Source organism: Apus apus, chromosome 1, assembly GCF_020740795.1.
Source record: "Apus apus isolate bApuApu2 chromosome 1, bApuApu2.pri.cur, whole genome shotgun sequence".
NCBI lineage: Eukaryota > Metazoa > Chordata > Aves > Apodiformes > Apodidae > Apus > Apus apus.
This window is the reverse complement of record NC_067282.1, coordinates 16,037-33,239: the sequence shown is the minus strand read 5'-3', so window position 1 is coordinate 33,239 and position 17,203 is coordinate 16,037. Positions and strand designations below refer to the sequence as shown.

The window sequence follows — 17,203 nt, the reverse complement described above, 5'->3', positions numbered from 1 at the left end:
CCCTGGCCCCTGCCCACGCTAGGGAGGCTCGAGCTGCCCTGCCTGCTCTCTGTCCATGGCCCCTGTACCACTCGTGACCTGCCCAGCCACTCCCAGACCTCACCTTTCCCCAGCATCTCCCCTTCTCCCCGGTGCTCAGGCTCTGGTCTGGGCTGGTGTCCCACCAGGGGAGCCAGATCTCCAGGGAGACGGGGCTGCTTTTCATGCCTCGCCTCTCCGCAGACACGCTGCTGGGCACCCAGATCGCCCAGCTGACCGGGAACGACGTGGACTCGGGCCCTGCGCTGTCCTACTGGCTGGTGCCAGGGGGCGACGGGGGGGGCAGGTTCTCGGTGCTGCGCTTCGGGGGGCGCCTGGCGCTGGCGGCGCCGCTGGACCACGAGCAGCGCAGCCGCTACAGCCTCACCCTGCGCGCCTCCGACGGCCGCCACCACACCGAGGCCAACCTCACCATCCTCGTGGAGGACGTCAACGACAACGCGCCCACCTTCAGCCAGGGCTTCTACCAGGTACAGCACACTGGTGTGCCAGGCAGCCCAAGCCGTCCTGGGGCCCCTGGGCAGCCCCCGCTGGCCTCACCGGGCTGAGGAGGCACAGAGACCCTGGTGTGGGTGGGTCTGATCCCCCTGGGCTCCCACCCACACCCCTCGTGCTGTCGCTGTGGCCTGGACAGGAGGCTGAAACCAGGCATGTGGCCCCGGGACCAGCAGCCACGGGGCCTGCCCAGCGTCCTGCAGATGGAGTGTGCTAGAAGGGGTGGGGACGGTGGGACAGCCAGAAGGGTGGGAGATGGGTCACAACCTGGATGAGTGTTTCAGGTGAGACCTGGCCCAGATCTCCCTGGGCAGATCACAGGAGGAAAGCTGGTCCATGCCATGTGCTGCATTCTAGGGCAGAGGTGCAAGAGGCTGGGAAGCCACAGAAAAGCTTGAGGGCACAGAGCAGTGGAACCTCTGTTTGTATGTGCTGTTTGGCACACCAGAAGGACAAGAACTCTTGTGATTTATATCAAGTATATTTTGTGGAAAAAATATCAGCTATTAAAGAGCTCTTCAGAATAGCTGAGATATGTAGAGAGAAGGATCAGGAGCTCGATGCTGAAGCTGGCTGGGAGTCACTAGCAATGCTGGGTGCTGTGCACATGGGACAGACCCCCTCATGTGCCAGCCATGGCCCTGGTGCAGAGCTGGGGAAGGCCCTGGCCAGCCATGAGCTGGGCCACCTCAGCCGCCGCTGCCCTGGCCAGCCCCAGAGCTTCTCCCAGCCCTGCTGGCTGGCTCCAGGTGAGGGGGACCTGGTGCTGACTGGGGCTTCCTTCTCTTCCAGGTGGCAGTGCCAGAGCACACAACTGCAGGCAGCAGCATCCTCACCGTGAGTGCAACTGACCCGGACTCTGGAAGCAACGGGGATGTCACCTTCCACCTGGCTGTGCCCAGCCCTGACGTTGCCATCGACCCCAGCAACGGTGCGTGGGGCTGCGCTGGGGGTCGCTCGGATGGGGCCTGCAGAGGGAGGTGCCCCTGGGCTGGCCCAGGCCCAGCTCCTCCCCAGGTCACTGCCTGGGGTGGCCGCTGAGGCAGACATGGTGGGGTGGCCATCAAGGCACTACAGCGTCCTGGATGCCTGTTCCTCCAGCCAGTAACCTGGACTCCCTTCCTGGCTCCCTGTTGCCCCCGTGCTGACTCTGGCTTTGTTCCCTCACAGGGACCCTCTTCACCATCCGTCAGGTGGAGTTCAACGCCAGCCAGCCCACCCTGGATCTGGTGGTGGAGGCCCGTGACCGTGGCTCCCCCAGCCTCTCATCCTGGGCCACAGTGCAGCTCCAGGTGCTGGATGTGAATGACCACAGCCCCAGCTTCCAGGCGCCATGCTACAATGCCAGTGTCCCCGAGGACCTGCGCCCTGGCACCACGGTGCTGACACTGGAGGCAGGTGATGCCGACCTCTCCCGGGAAAACGCCGGCTTTGACTACACCATCGTCAGCGGCAACGGCGGCAACGCCTTCCAGGTGGAGAGCAGGGTGGCCTGGGCAGGGGGGCACCTCCGCACGCAGGGAGCCCTGGTGCTTGTGGAGCCCTTGGACTTTGAGGCCGTCCCGGTCTACAACCTGACTGTGGCGGCCTCGGACCGGGGCCTGCCCCAGCGCAGCGCCACGGTGCCGGTGCTGATCACGGTGCAGGACATCAACGACAACCCGCCGGTGTTCAGCCGTGCCGAGTACCGTGCGGCTGTGAGCGAGAGCGCACCGCCGGGCACCGAGCTGCTGCGCCTGCAGGCCCACGACGCTGACTCGGGGCCCCGTGGCCACGTTCACTACACCATCAGCTCGGGGGACCAGCAGGGACTCTTCCAGCTCCATGAAAGCACGGGGGCCCTGTGCCTGGCTCGGCCCCTGGACCGGGAGGCACAGGCGCTGCACGCCCTGGTGGTGCAGGCCACCGACCTGCCAGGCGGGCACTTTGCGCTGGTGCCCGTGGCCATCGAGGTGAAGGACGTCAATGATAACAAGCCCTACTTCCCGGTGGAGGTGCTGAGCGCCAGCATGCGGGAGAACCTGCCTCCTGGCACGCTGGTCACCACGCTGCGTGCCATCGACGCGGACAGCGGCGTGTTCGGGGAGCTGCGGTACACGGTGCTGGAGCAGCCAGTGGGGCAGCCCGGCATGGCGGAAGGCCGGGACGCCTTCGCCGTCAACAGCAGCTCCGGGGAGCTGCGCTCCCGACTGACCTTTGACTACGAACGAGCCAAAGCCTTCCAGCTCCTGGTCAGGGCCACTGACACTGGCAACGCCTCTGCCACCGTGACCGTGCGGGTGCTGGTGACAGGGGAGGACGAATATGACCCCATCTTCCTGAGCCCCTCCTTCAACTTTGAGGTCCCCGAGGGTGCCCGCAAAGGGCAGAGCATCGGCCGCGTGCTGGCCACGGATGAGGACGAGGGGGCCGATGGCGTCGTGCTGTACTCGCTGGCAAAGCCCTCGCCATACTTCGCCATCAACCAAACCACAGGCACCATCTTCCTGCGTGTGGACAGCCAGCCCCAGGCCGCTGCCGGGCGCGCCAAGCGGGAGCCGCGGGAGATGAGCCTGGAGGTGCAGGCACGCAGCCCCCTGCCCGCCTCCCGCTCCGCCTCCGCGCAGGTCACTATCGATGTCACACACACCTCCTTCGGCCTGGCCCCCGACCTCAACCTGCTGCTGGTGGCCGTGGCCGCTTCGCTGGGGGTGGTGGTGGTGCTGGCCGCCGTGGCCATCGTGCTGGCGCTGGTGCGGTCCCGGCAGCGCCGGGGCAGTGAGAAGCCGGAGGGGGACGGGCGGCTGGGCCGGGCGCAGAGCGGCTCCCTGCAGAAGCTGGGCCGTGAGGAGCCGGCGCTGCCGGGGGGTGAGCACATCTACCACCAGGCCCTGCCGGGGTATGGGGGCGAGCCGGTGGGGCCCTACACGCGGGGGGGCTCGTTGGACCCCTCGCACTCCAGTGGCCGAGGCTCTGCCGAAGCCGCTGAGGACGACGAGATCCGGATGATCAACGAGTACCCGCGCGTGGCCAGCATCACGGCCTCCATGCAGGAGCACATCTCAGCCCGTGGCCCTGACTCCGGCATCCAGCAGGACGCCGACCAGCTCTCCGACATCTCCTGCGAGCCAACCGCCCTCGAGAGCGCCCAGTGGTTCAAGAGCAAGAAGGGCTCGGGGCTGCTGCTGCCGGGGCCAGCCCCGACGCTGTACCGTGAGGACGGGGGGGGCAGCGCCTTCCTGGGCGTGCGCTGCGGCCTCAGCGTCTCCTCCCAGCCTCAGGACTACGCCTTCCCGGAGGATGGCAAGCCCTCCGTGGAGGGCTCGCTCACCGCCATCGTGGCCAGCGATGAGGAGCTCCGTGGCAGCTACAACTGGGATTACCTGCTGAATTGGTGCCCCCAGTTCCAGCCGCTGGCCAGCGTCTTCACCGAGATCGCCCGCCTCAAGGATGAGAGCTCCCTGCGCAAGCCCTTCCCGACCAAGCCCAAGGCAGAGCCCAAGCCCCGCATTGACCCCCCGCCCCTCATCACCTCAGTGGCCCATCCGGGCGCCAAATCTGTGCCCCCCAAGCCGCCACCAGGCAGGACCTTCCCGCTCCCGTCCACCCTGCGCCGCTCGCCCATCAGCCACGAGGGCTCCATCTCATCCTCTGCCATGTCGCCCAGCTTCTCCCCCTCGCTGTCCCCGCTGGCTGCCCGCTCCCCCGTGGTCTCGCCCTTTGGCATCTCACAGGGGCCTTCTGCCTCCGCCATCAGTGCCGAGCACTCGCTGGAGCCCCCCGAGGAGGCTGAGCTCAGGATTTAGACCTGGGCCCGTGGACTCCTCCGCCCCACCCTGCAGCCGTGGGGACAGGAGCGGGGCCGAGCCCGGGGCTGCTCTTCATGGGTGCTAATCCTGCTCTCCCAGCGCCTTGCCTGGCCCGGGGCCTCCATGGGCTGTGGGTCCCTGTGTCCTTTGGGGCTGTCGGCTCCTGTCACTCCCTGCAGTCTGGGAGATTTGGAGCTGTTTTTGCTGCCCTGTGGACTGCTGACCCTAGTGCCAGCTCCCTGGGGCCACGGTTCCTTGTACTGCTCACGGTGTCTGGGATTGGCACCGGGCAGGATGGTGCTTCATGGTACTCTGTGTTCTGAGGGAGGCCGGGGGCAGACGGCTGCTCCCTGCCCTGCTGGGCTGGGCTCCTGCAGCCCACAGACCCTGCCCCTCCCCGGCCACTTGCCCCAGCCCCGCCACAGCCCCGCTGAGCCGGCCCCGCAGGAGCTGACAAGGCTCAGGGGGATCCTCCCGGGGCTGGGATGTGCTGCTCGGCAGGTGCAGGCACTGCAGCCTGCCCGTCCTGCCCGTCCTGCCTGAACCTGCTTCTTGACAGAGGGCAGAGACCCATCCCAGCCAGGCTGGAGGGGGGAAGGAGGCAGTGTCCACTTTCTGCTTGCCTGTCCATGGCTGTGGGGGGGAAGGGGATCCTCTGGGGTCTCTCGAGTCCTTCCACCTCCCACCACTGCATGGGACCCTTTTGAGGGATCTCCTTCCCAGAGCTGCTGTTTCTCAGGGCCTGGGCTGGGAGGCAGGTGCCCTACTCAGCGTGGGAGAAGCTGCTCCTGGAACCACGGGCTGGCAGGGGCTGGGACACGGCCCCTGCCCAGGTTGTGTGGCAGGGCTGGCAGCAGCAGCAGCCTGAGAGCTGCAGTGGAGCTGACCCGAGACACCTGGCACGGGACAGGCAGCTGTGTGGCTGCTTGGTGACACAGGGCAGTGACCTCCTGCTCCATCTGCCCCTGGCCTGATGGCCAGCCTGCAGCCACAGGGGGCAGGTGGCAGGGGCACCCCAGAAAGCCACATGGCCTGGAGCCACATAGAATCATAGAATCACGGTGGCAGCCAGCAGGGAGGGACACTGGGCAGCTGGCCTCCCCCAGGGCCCTGCGGTGTGACATGCTCACCACAACAGTCTCCAAAATGGGGGCAGGTGCCGGAACCCCAGCCCTGGGCCCCAGCCCTCTGCACAGGAGCTGCCCAGCACCACTGCTTGGTGCTGTGGGCAGGGGTAGAGCTGCACCCAGTGGGGCTGGTCCCCGTCCTGCCCCAGCGCTGCGCACGCAGCCGGTGCCAGGCTGGCCCCGGGGCAGCCCCGCAGCCCACAGCTGCCCACGGCACAGTGGGCACGGCTGGCCTGGCCCTGGGATCACAGTCCCAGGGACTGCCAGCCAGGCCAGAGGTGCTCACGGGTGACCCACACAGGAAGGTGGGTGCAGAGCAAGGGCACGCGGGTCATGGCGGCAGCTCTGGGCACCCAGCCTGGGCCTGGGCACGTCCGTGGTGTGGGGGAGGACAGCCAGCTCCTCAGGAGGGGCTGGGGAATCTCATCCCGCCACACTTTCCTCATGCACTCTGTAGCCTCAGGCCAAAGCATGTCAGCCCCCTGGCTGCAGCCCCAGCCCTAAACGTTTTATCACAGCAGCCAAAACCCCTCACGTTCACCCACTCCCTGTTTCCCACTGAGAACCACCAGTGGCTGCAGCCCCCCTGCCACTCAGCCCCAGCCACCCGTTGTGCCACAAGTCCCCGCCCTGCCTGTTCTGTGGGTGTCCCCATGCCACGGGCACAGCCTTGCACCCCACTCCCCACCACGCACCTGCCACTGGGTGCCAGGTGCCCTGGGAGCCGTCCTGGGCACCAGGCAGTGACATGGGAGCAGGGTGCTGGCACCAAGGGGGCTGCAGGGCCATGCCTGGGAACCAGGGGGGTCCAAGGCAGCTCTGGGAGGGGAGGTGGATTCTGCCCGCTCCACGGGGATGGCCACGGTGGCTCCTGGGGCAGGCCCCCCCTTAGCCCTTCTCCCCTGGCTGGGCTGGGCGCTCCTGGGCACTGTGGGGAGCACCCTGGGGGCACCATGTGCCCCCCAACCTGGGGCCAGGGGGGACAAGGCAGCCCCACTCCCCCCTGCATGTTTGGGACAGGGGAGCACAGACAGGTCACCCCCCTGCACGCATGGAGAAGGGTCAGACACACAGCAGCCCCCTTTGGTCTGGGGGACACAGCCACAGGCTGCTGAGCCCAGCCAGGAGCCGAGCCTCCAGTTATTTATTTTTACACATTGTACTACGAGTCCTGTTTTCTACTTTGTTTGTACCTTTTGTATCGTGTCTCGCTGAGCTGCATGTATTGGGCGCTGCTCATCGGCCTGCACCCTGGGCCGCTCCAGCACAGCCTGGACCCAAGTGCCAACCTCTCAAAAAATGCCTTAATAAACCACACTTGTTTGTACAGAGCTGGGCATCATCACGGCTGCTCGGGGCAGCTCCGTGGGTGGGGGAGCTGGGACATGTGGGCTGTGCTGGGGCTGCCTCTGGCCCCTGGGCAGCTCTGCTGCCTTCCCCCAGCTCAGCACGGGGTGCAGGTCACCTCCTCCAGCACGGCCTGATCGAGAGATCACTGAACTCTGGAGACGATCCAAGGGCTGGAGCAGCTCTGCTCTGGAGACAGGCTGGGAAAGCTGGGGTTTTGGCCAGCAGGAAGGACCTTGGTGTTGCTGTTCCCCCTGGCACTGCCCAACCTCGGGCAATCCCGGCTGTCCCGAGGAGGGGGCACGTTCACCTCCACCCGCAGGACCAGCACAGCACACTGGGCGGGCAGAGCTGCAGCCAGGGCACCCGGGCTTAAAGCTGGAGCTCTGGTGTCCCCTCCTGCTGCAGAGCAGCTGGTCTGGCTGGCAGCAGATGCTGGTTGGAGCAATTAGCTCTGTCACGGCAACTTAAGCTGTGCTGGCCGGACAGATCCAGGACATAATCTGCAAATCTCATCCCACTTAGAGCTCTGCCCAAAGCAGCTCCACCCGCGGGGGGCAGCTCCAGGCAGCGCTCACTGCCCAGCACCCCGGGCCAGCTCCAGCTGGGCAGACCCCGCACCCAGGGTCGCCTGGAAGAAGCAGTGCCATGTGTGGAAAAGTGCTGGTGCCTACACAGCAGGAAGGAGAATGGCCGGACTGCCACAGCCCTGGCCTGCCCTAGGGCTGTCACCTGCCCCAGCACCCGCCCCCTCGTGCTGTTGCCGAGGCGAGAAGCCCTCCGGGCCCCCCGGCTCCGGACGGGACGGTCCCAGCCCGTGGGAGCCGCGGCAGCCCGGCCGGGCAGCTGGTTTTCCCATTGTCCGGCTCTTCCTGCCCTGGACCGGGCTCTGCCGCGGCAGGAGAGCAGCCGGGAAGCGCTGAGCGGCGCGGGGCCAAGCCAGGGCGGGGCAAGGACCGGCCGGGGCAGCGGGGCTCACAGCCCCCGCCGCCCGGGGGCTCCGCGGGGCTGGGGCACCTTTTCCAGAGCCCCTTCCCAACCCGCAGCCCCGAGACCTGCCGGTGCCCCCGCACCGCTCCTGCCAACCGGATCGGGGGTCCCGGGGTGGGCAGGACGAGCTGCCGGGACGGCGGGGGAACCGAGAGCAGCCGCGGGAGCCGCGGGCCGCCCGTGCCGGTGGCAGCCGGCCGGGGATGCACGGCGGGGCAGCACGGCCCGGGGGGCAGCACGGCCCGGGGGGACAGCACGGCCCGGGGGGCAGCACGGCCCGGGGGGGGCAGCACGGCCCGGGGGGCAGCACGGCGGGGGGGGGCAGCACGGCGGGGGCAGCACAGCTCGGGGGGGCAGCACGGCCCGGGGGGCAGCACGGCCCGGGGGGGGCAGCACGGCCCGGGGGGCAGCACGGCGGGGGCAGCACAGCTCGGGGGGGCAGCACGGCCCGGGGGGCAGCACGGCCCGGGGGGGCAGCACGGCCCGGGGGGGCAGCACGGCTCGGGGGGTAGCACGGCCCGGAGGGCAGCACGGCCGCTCGCACAGGACTCGGCCGTCACCCCCCGGTCCCCGCTCCCACCACCGGGCGAGAACACGCGCTGCCGGTTCCCTGAGCCGCCCCCGCCCCTCCTGGCGCGAGGTTCCAGCCTCCCGGGACGGGGACCCTCCGGGTGCGTGCCCTGCTTGCTGCTCCCGAGCCTCCCTCCCTCGCCAGGACCGGCTCCCCCCGCGGACATCCCACCCCTGGTGGGTGCTGGGCACGACCCCCGCGCCTCCCCAGCCGGCCCCCAGCCCGGGTGCCTCAGCCCAGCCCCGCCTGGACCCCCTGCTCCCAGCCCAGGACCACCGGCCCTACGGGGACCCTCGGCCCGGCGCAGCAGCCACGTCTCCTGCCCCGGGACGTCCCACCGGGCCGCTGCGCCCCGGGCTGCGGCGGTAACGGCGGCGCAAGGCGGCCCGGAGAGGGACGGAGACGATGGGGGTGGGACAGTGCGGACCGGGCCGGGAGCAGGGAGCGAGCGGCTCTCCCCGCTGGCACCGGGACCGGAGCCCAGCGCGGGCCTGCCGGGGCGGCCCCGCTGGCGAGAGGCCGGGGGGACCGGCGGGCGCGGGGCCCGGTGCCGGGCCCGGTGCTCGCGGCCCGGGTACAGCCCCCCCCACCCCCACCCCCGGGATTGCCGGGCGCCCGGGCCTGCCCGTCACGTGACCGATGTTTCGGTATCGTCACGTGACCGAGACTCATGCGCCCGCGCACGTGATCAGGGCGCTGCGGCGGGAGGCGGCGGGATGGCGCGGGGGTACCGGGGGCACCGGGGTCACCGGGGGCAGGCGGGGGTACCGGGGGCACCGGGGAGGCAGGAGGGGATCCCTGGCCCAGGGGTACCGGGAACCGGGGAGGGTAAGGCGGGAATCCCAGCCCGGTGCGACGGGGGCGAGGCAGCGAGAGCTCCGTGGCCCGGGGGTGCTGCGGGTCGGGGCCTGGGGTAGCAGGGATCGCAGAGGTGGGATCAGTCGGGGCTCCCCGGCCCGCCGGTAACGGGAACCGGGGATTCAGGCAGGGATCCCAGCCCGGTGTGACAGAGACCTGGGGGGACGGCAGGCGAGCGTTCTCGTTCCGGGGGTACCGGGGGGAGGAGGCTCGGGGGGGGCTCCCTGACCCGGGGTAATAGGGACTGGGGGTTCAGTCGGGGCTTCCCGGCCCGGGGTACCGGGAACTCGGGGGGGTAAGGCAGGGATCCCAGCACCGTGTGATGGGGAGCAGGGTGGGGTCAGGCGAGGCTCCCCAGCCCAGGAGGGGCGGGGGCTCCAAGGGCTCAGGTGGGGATCCCAGCCTGGAGCGGCAGGGCTCGGGGGTCGGGCGGTTCCGGGGGGTCCCGGTGCCGCCCGCCCTGACGGCCGGTCGCAGGCACCGGGGGTTCCCCGCCGTGCTGGCGCTGTGTGCGGCCGCCTGGAGCTGCGCCGCGGGCCTGGCGCTGGAGCGGGACCAGCCGTTCCGGTAGGTGCCGGCACCGGTGGGGCGGGACGGGACGGGCGCCGGTGCCCGCCCCCTGCTCACACCCTCCGCCCACCCGCAGCGTCCCCCCCCGGCTGGACCCACGCGGGCCGCGTGGACCCCGAGCACCCGGTGGCGCTGACCCTCGCCCTCCGGCAGCGGGGCCGGGGGCGACTGGCTCAGCTGGTCGATGCCGTCTCGGACCCCCGCTCCCCGCAATACGGTAACGGCCACTCCGGAGCCCTGCCGGGCCCTGGCCCTGCCGCGGGGGGCTCTGACCCTCCCTGTGCCCCCCAGGGCGGCACCTGTCCCTGGAGCAGCTGCGGGACCTGGTCCAGCCGTCCCCCACCACGCTGCTGACCGTGCTGAAGTGGCTGCAGGGCCACGGGGTGCGGAGCTGCAGCAGCGTCGTCACCCTGGATTTCCTGGAGTGCCACATGCCCGCGGGGTGAGCCTGGGGGGCCGGGCCCACCACACGGGGGGGGCAGAGCCTGCCCTGCCGGCTGCAGCTCCCCGGCCCCGGGTCCTGCGCTCCTGCAGTCAGGGGTTTGGGTTGGAAGGGACCCTGAGGAGCGTTCCTGCCTGGGTGGGGGGCTCCACAGCCAGTGTGCCAGCCCCAGTGCTTGGGGGGGTCACAGCTGGGGGGCTGGGAACAGGGTGTGTGTCTCTGTGAGGGCCACCCCTCACCTCCCCTGGCCTCCCATGGGGCTGGGGACTCACCACGAAGGCTGGGGAGACAGTGGCCCTGGGATGGGTGGGGAGTGGAAGGTGCCCTGTGCCTCAGGAGGGGGGCGGAGCTGGCACGGGGGGCTCATCCCGCCTCTTCCCAGCGGCAGGAAGGGTGGGAAGGGCGCGGGGGCAGGCGGGGGGGGCCGCGCTGCTGGGGGGCACTGATGGACCAGCTGCCCCGGGCGGGGGTCACGGCGCGGGGTCCCTGTCTTGCAGCACGGCCGAGCGGCTCCTGCCCGGGGCGCAGTTCCACCGGTACGTGCGGGGCGGGCGCGGCGCCGTGCGCTCCCCGCTGCCCTACACCGTCCCCGAGGAGCTGGCCGAGCACCTCGACTTCGGTACGTCCTGCCCGGGGCTGCGGGCGGCAGGAGCAGCAGCAGGGCTACCGGTGTCCCCGAGGATAGTTTGGCATTCCCTCCTCCAGCCATGGCCCCTGCTGCCCCTAGGCCCCCGGAGAAGCTCTGTGTGTGGGAGGTTCCCATGATTAACAGCCCTGAGGAGAAGGACCTGGGGCTGTTGGGGATAGGTTCACCATGAGCCAGCACCATGTCCTGGCAGACCAGAACCCACCCGTGTCCTGGGCTGTGTCACCAGCAGCGTGACCAGCAGGGCCAGGGAGGGGATTGTCCCCTCTGCTCTGCTCTGCTGAGACCCCCCTGCAGGGCTGGGAACAGCTCTGGGGTCCCCAGCACAGGGAGGACACGGAGCTGTTGGAGAGAGGCCAGAGGAGGCCCCGGAGATGATGGGAGGGCTCTGCTCTGGAGCCAGGCTGGGAGAGTTGGGGTTGGATGGGGCTTGGAGCACCCTGGTTTGATGGGGGGTGTTGGTGCCCATGGCAGGAGTGGGACTGGATGGGCTTTGTGGTCCTTTCAAACCCAGACCAGTCTGTGAGTTGATGATTGCTGCAAACACTCAAGGTCAGGTTGGACGGGGCTCAGAGCAACCTGATCTGGTTGCAGATGTCCCCGCAGGCAGCTGGACGAGTGGCCTTTAAGGAGCCCTCTGGCCCGAACCCTCCATGAGGTCGGGCAGCTCCCGCCGTGCTCCCGGGCCGGGTGTCCCATGCAGGGCGCTGGGGTGGCCCTGGCCCTCCCGGGCTGGAGAAGCCCACCCTGTGTGTTCTGGCTGGGTGGGCTCTGTGGCTGCCCCGCTGGGACGGCAGGGGACCCTGGGGGGGCTGGTGAGGGGCGGGGGGCACGTCCCCACCTGCGCCGAGCTGGGGGCAGGTGCCCAGGGACGGGTCCCCTGGGCCCCGCAGAGGCTGGAGGGGGCCAGAGGGGCTGTGCTGCCCCCCGGCAGCTGCTGGCCCTGCTCTGTGCCCCGCAGTGGGCGGCCTGCACCGCTTCCCCCCCGAGAGGACGGTGCCCCGGGCCGGGGCGGCGCGGGGGCGCGGGGGCGGCTCCACCTTCCACCTGGGCGTGACCCCCTCGGTGCTGCGCAAGAGGTACAACCTGACGGCGGGGGACGTGGGGCAGCTGCCCAACAACAGCCAGGCCTGCGCACAGGTATCCGACAGCCCCAGCCCCGCGGGGACGCACCTCGGGGCTCCTGCTGCTCTGGCGGCCGCGGGGTCCCCTCGGTGGCTGGTGGGAGCACCCGGGGGGCAGCGCTTCCCGGACCCGCGCTGGGCTTTCCGTGTCGGGAAAAAACCTGCCTCGTTTTTGGTGTGGTGTTTTTTTTTTTTCCCCCCAAGAGAAAACAAGAAGAAACTTGTGCTCTTCTTGTCCCCCCCAGTTCCTGGAGCAGTATTTCCACCAGGCTGACCTGGCCGAGTTCATGCAGCTCTTTGGCAGCAGCTTTGCCCACCGCACCCAGGTGGACCGGGTGGTTGGACGCCAGGGCACGGGCAAGGCTGGGCTGGAGGCCAGCCTGGACGTGGAGTACATCATGAGCACGGGTGCCAACATCTCCACCTGGGTCTTCAGCAATGCAGGTACTGACCCCCCTGCAGAGGAGCCCTGTGCAGCTCGGTGTGTGCCCCTGGCTGTAGCACCCACTGCTCCCTAGGCAGTGCTGGGGGGCACACAGCATGCTGGCCAAGGGACATCCCAGGGGCCCTTCCCATGGGAATGTACCTGGGGGGCTCCCAGAGTCAGAGCTGGTGTCTAACAGCTCATAGGGGAGTCACCTTCCAGGGATTCCAGAACCACAGAGATGCTGGGAGGGCTGGAGCAGCTCTGCTCTGGAGCCAGGCTGGGAGAGTTGGGGTGTTGAGCCTGGAGAAGAGAAGGCTCCAGGGAGACCTGAGAGCACCTTCCAGTGCCTGGAAGGGTCTGTAAGAACAATGGGGACAAACTTTTTAGCAGGGCCTGCAGTGACAGGACAATGTGTGATGGTTTTAAGCAGAGAGGGGAGACTGAGACACTAGGGAGCACTTCTCGTTGAGGATGGGGAGAACCTGGCCCAGGCTGCCCAGGGAAGCTGTGGCTGTCCCAGCCCTGGCAGTGCTGAAGGTCCCTTCCGAGCAATCCAGTCTGGGATTCTGGGTTTTGTGCAGTTGCTTTGGGTCCCATAGCAGCCTTGCAGTGTTCTGCAGCAGAGCCCCCTGTCCAGCTGTGCCCCGTGGGCCTGTCACCCCGTCCCTCTGCCCCCCCACCTCAGCTGAGCGTGGCCGTGGAGCCCTGGTTTTCATCTCCTGCTTTGGGGCTGATCCCCCAGCCCTGATCTGCCATGGAGGGGCTGCAGGGGAGTGAGGAGCACCCAGGGCTGCAGAGCAGCCTGCATGGATGGCTGCCGTGCTGCAGGGCAAGGTGCCATCTGTCCCCAGCAGAAGGTGGCAGAGCTGGAGTCGGGGCAGCCGTGGGGCTGCCAGCTCTGTCCCCCAGCTGCGGGCAGGCACAGCCCCCTGCCCATTCCCCCTCCTCCAGCCCCTGCTGCAGACATGGGCAGGGGGAGGCAGGGAGGGGCGGCCGGGGCTGCCCCATCCAGAGGGTGAGGGCAGGAAGGGGCTTTGCAGGGGGAGGTAGGACGTGCATTAACCAGCTCTGGGACCCCCATCATGGGTGGAGGGGCCGAGGCTTGGCCGAAGGGGTGGCAGGGGGGGCTGCAGCCCTGCCACAGACACCCAGGGGAGGAGTGGGTGAGCACAGACCCCGTGCTCTGGGGTTCAGGGAGACCCTTGCACCTGTCAGAGCTGGAACCTGGTGGCATCCACTGTGACAACCCCTGAGAGCAGCAATGCTGCCAGCGAGAGCTCAGGGCAGAGCTCCAGACCAGCCGTGCTGTGGATCTGCTCCCGGTGGGCAGGGCAGGAGCTGGAGCCCCTTCAGCTCCTCTTGAGTCACAGAACCACAGAATTCCAGGTTCGAAGGGACCTCAAGGATCATCTAGTCCAACCTGTCTAGGTAGAAATGCAGTTTAGGTGAGCTGGCTCAGCACCTTGTCAAGGTGAATCTGACAAGTGTCCAGTGTTAGGGAATCCACCACTTCCCTGGGGAGAATGTTCCAACGTCTGACTGTTCTCAGAGTGAAGCATTTCCTTCTCGTGTCCAGTCGGGATGTCCCCAGGAGTCCCTTGAACCCGTCATCATGTGTCTCTTCCCTGTGACTCCTTGTGAACAGAGTCTCCATCTCCTTGGTGGAGACACTGCATCTCCATCCAGCCTTTAAGAACTGAAACGTGGCAATAAGGTCTCCCTGAACCATCTTCTCTCCCAGTTCCCCAGCCTTGCCTCCCACCATGAGCTTCCCAGTCTTCTCACCATCCTCGTGGCCCTTCCGTGTCCCTGGCCCAGCCTCTCTGCCTGGTCATGGTCCCCCTGCTGTACCCCTCTCCATCCTGGGGTCCTGGGGGAGCTGGACCCACCATGCTCTGTCCCCGCAGGGAGGCACGAGAGCCAGGAGCCCTTCCTGGCCTGGCTGCTGCTGCTCAGCAACACGTCCTCGCTGCCCTGGGTGCACTCGGTCAGCTACGGGGATGACGAGGACAGCCTGTCCCGGGCCTACATGGAGCGCGTCAACACGGAGCTGATGAAGGCGGCGGCGCGAGGCCTCAGCATCCTCTTCGCCTCGGGTGCGGGGCGGCCGGCACGGCGCGGGGTCCTGGGGCTGGGGAGGGGTCCCAGTGCTGGGTGGGGGTCTGACTGCCAGGGGGGTTCCCACTGTGCATGTAGGTGGCCAGGATCCCAGCCTGGACATGGGGAGAGCCCTTCCCCGGGTCACCTTTGGTGGGCGAGGGGCAGGTGTGACACTGCTGGGTGACCCTCTGCTGAGACCCCCCTGCAGGGCTGGGAGCAGCTCTGGGGTCCCCAGCACAGGAAGGACACGGAGCTGTTGGAGAGAGGCCAGAGGAGGCCCCGGAGATGCTGGGAGGGCTGGAGCAGCTCTGCTCTGGAGCCAGGCTGGGAGAGTTGGGGTGTTGAGCCTGGAGAAGAGAAGGCTCCAGGGAGACCTGAGAGCACCTTCCAGTGCCTGAAGGGGCTCCAGGAAAGCTGGGGAGGGGCTTGGGACAAGGGCAGGAGGGCTGGGAGCAGGGGGAAGGGTTTCCAGCTGGCAGAGGGAGCTGGAGCTGAGATGTGAGGGAGAAATTCTGGGCTGTGAGGGTGGGGAGAGCCTGGCCCAGGTTGCCCAGGGAAGCTGTGGCTGCCCCATCCCTGGCAGTGTTGAAGGGCAGGTTGGATGGGGCTTGGAGCAGCCTGGGCTGCTGGGAGGTGTCCCTGCCCATGCAGGGGGGGGACTAGGTGGGCTATGAGGTCCCTTCCCACCAAAACCAGTCTGGGGTTCTGTGACCCCATTGGCAGGTGACGATGGTGCTGGGTGCAGAAGGGTGTCCGCTGGGAACCACACGTTCCGGCCCAGCTTTCCAGCCTCCAGGTAGATTTTTTTGGGGGTGACCCTGTCTCCCATGGGGACATGAGGCTCTGCAGAGCTGGGGGACCCCCGAATGTCAGCCCCATCAGTGTGCCTGGGGATGCTTGGAGCTGGGGGGACCCTCTGGGGGGGTGTGTGGGGCTCCTGCCCACCTGCCGTGTCCCCTGTCCCCCCAGCCCCTACGTCACCACCGTGGGTGGCACGGCCTTCAAGAATCCCTTCCTGGTGACCAGCGAGGTGACCGACTACATCAGTGGTGGTGGCTTCAGCAACGTCTTCCCCATGCCTGAGTACCAGGTGAGGAGGGGCTGGGGGGGCCCGGTGACACCGGGTCCCTCACCCGTGCTGTCCCCGGGCCCCGGTGACGCCGGGTCCCTCACCCGTGCTGTCCCCGGGCCCCGGACATGCCGGGTCCCTCACCCGTGCTGTCCCCGGGCCCCGGTGACGCCGGGTCCCTCACCCGTGCTGTCCCCGGGCCCCGGACACACCGGGTCCCTCACCCGTGCTGTCCCCAGGCCGCCGCCGTCGGGCGGTTCCTGCGCTCGGCCCCGAAGCTCCCGCCCAGCTCCTACTTCAATCGCAGCGGCCGCGCTTATCCCGACATGGCCGCCCTGTCCGACAACTACTGGGTGGTGACCAACCGCATCCCACTGCCCTGGGTGTCGGGGACATCGGTGAGGGGACAGCCCGGGGGCTGGGAGGTGCTGGTGGGGGATGTTGGTGAGGACAGCCCAGAGGGTCAGGGACACGGGGGAAGGGGACAGCCTGGGGGGCTGGGGACGTCGGTGGGCGTGACAGCTGTGGGGTCACGGACACCGGGGAGGGGACAGCGTGGGGAGTCTGGGGGCGTCAGTGAGGGGGGCAGCCCGGGGGTTTGGGAACATGGGTGAAGGGGACAGCATGGGGGGGGCTCGGGAACAGCCCTGGGTGCTGGGGGCATCAGTGAGGGGGGCAGCCCGGGGGGTGGGGGCAGCCCCCAGGTGCGGGGGGTCAGTGACACGGGCGGGGGGACGGCCGGGAGCTGAGGGCCGGTGTCCCCGCAGGCGTCCACGCCGGTGGTGGCGGGCATGCTGGCGCTGATCAACGACCGGCGGCTGCAGCGGGGGCTGGCGCCGCTGGGCTTCCTCAACCCCGCGCTCTACCGGCTGCAGGAGCGGGGCCGCGACACCGCGATCTACGACGTGAGGGGCGGGGGGTCCGGGAGCCGGTCCCGGGTGCCGCGGGGCGGGGGGAGGGATGCTGCAGGGGGGTCCTGCGGGGTGGCTCCCTGGGGCTCTCCTCGGGCTTCCCGGGGTCCCCTTGCATTGCTGGAGGTGTTTTGGGGGGTCCCCGGCTGCCTGCGGGGGTGGCTCTTGCCCAGGGGGTCCCGGGGGCTGCGGGGGAAGTCCTGCTCCCCGGGGCGGCTGGGGGCGGGCCCGGGTGTGCCGGGGGGTCCGGTCGGCGCCGGGCCGGGCCTGAGGTCCCGCTGTCCCGCAGGTGACGCAGGGCTGCCACCTCTCCTGCCTGGACGGCACCGTGCAGGGACAGGGCTTCTGCGCCGGCCCCGCCTGGGACCCCGTCACCGGCTGGGGCACCCCCAACTTCCCCGGCCTCCTGCAGGCGCTGCTGTCGCCGTGACCCGGCGGGACCCACCGGGACCGGGACCAGAACCGGGACCGGGACCGCAGCGGGGCCGCGGGGGCGGGGCCAATAAACCTGCGTGGCCACGCCCCCGCCGCCTCTGTCTCTGCCGCGCCGCCGGGGCGCGCGCTGGGGGCGGGGCGATGGGCGCGGCCAATGAGGCGGCGCGCTGGGGACCGGGCGGCCAATGAGGCGGCGCGGCGTTCGCGGGGCGGGGCCGGGGGCGGCGTGGCCAATGAGGAAGCGGCGGCGGCGCAGGCGCGGGG

The 17,203-nt window shown here is 69.1% G+C and overlaps 2 protein-coding genes across 2 annotated transcripts in view; both read left to right on the top strand.

Moving 5' to 3' along the window:
• DCHS1 (dachsous cadherin-related 1) overlaps positions 1 to 6,757 on the top strand; it is a 53,690-nt gene extending 46,933 nt beyond the window's left edge. The window contains exons 19-21 of the mRNA XM_051608640.1: positions 223 to 509; positions 1,327 to 1,465; positions 1,705 to 6,757. Of these exons, the coding sequence (XP_051464600.1) occupies positions 223 to 509; positions 1,327 to 1,465; positions 1,705 to 4,319 (3,041 nt within the window). The 3' untranslated portion in view covers positions 4,320 to 6,757. The remainder of the gene's footprint in view (positions 1 to 222; positions 510 to 1,326; positions 1,466 to 1,704) is intronic.
• A 2,239-nt stretch (positions 6,758 to 8,996) lies between these two features.
• TPP1 (tripeptidyl peptidase 1) lies at positions 8,997 to 17,027 on the top strand. The gene is made up of 13 exons (XM_051639129.1): positions 8,997 to 9,084; positions 9,693 to 9,782; positions 9,862 to 10,002; positions 10,077 to 10,227; positions 10,725 to 10,846; positions 11,835 to 12,013; positions 12,243 to 12,441; positions 14,332 to 14,520; positions 15,248 to 15,320; positions 15,494 to 15,614; positions 15,833 to 15,991; positions 16,361 to 16,498; positions 16,794 to 17,027. Exons 1-13 carry the CDS (start codon positions 8,997 to 8,999, stop codon positions 16,932 to 16,934), a joined length of 1,791 nt encoding a protein of 596 aa, XP_051495089.1. The 3' UTR covers positions 16,935 to 17,027.
• Positions 17,028 to 17,203: the final 176 nt, after the last annotated feature.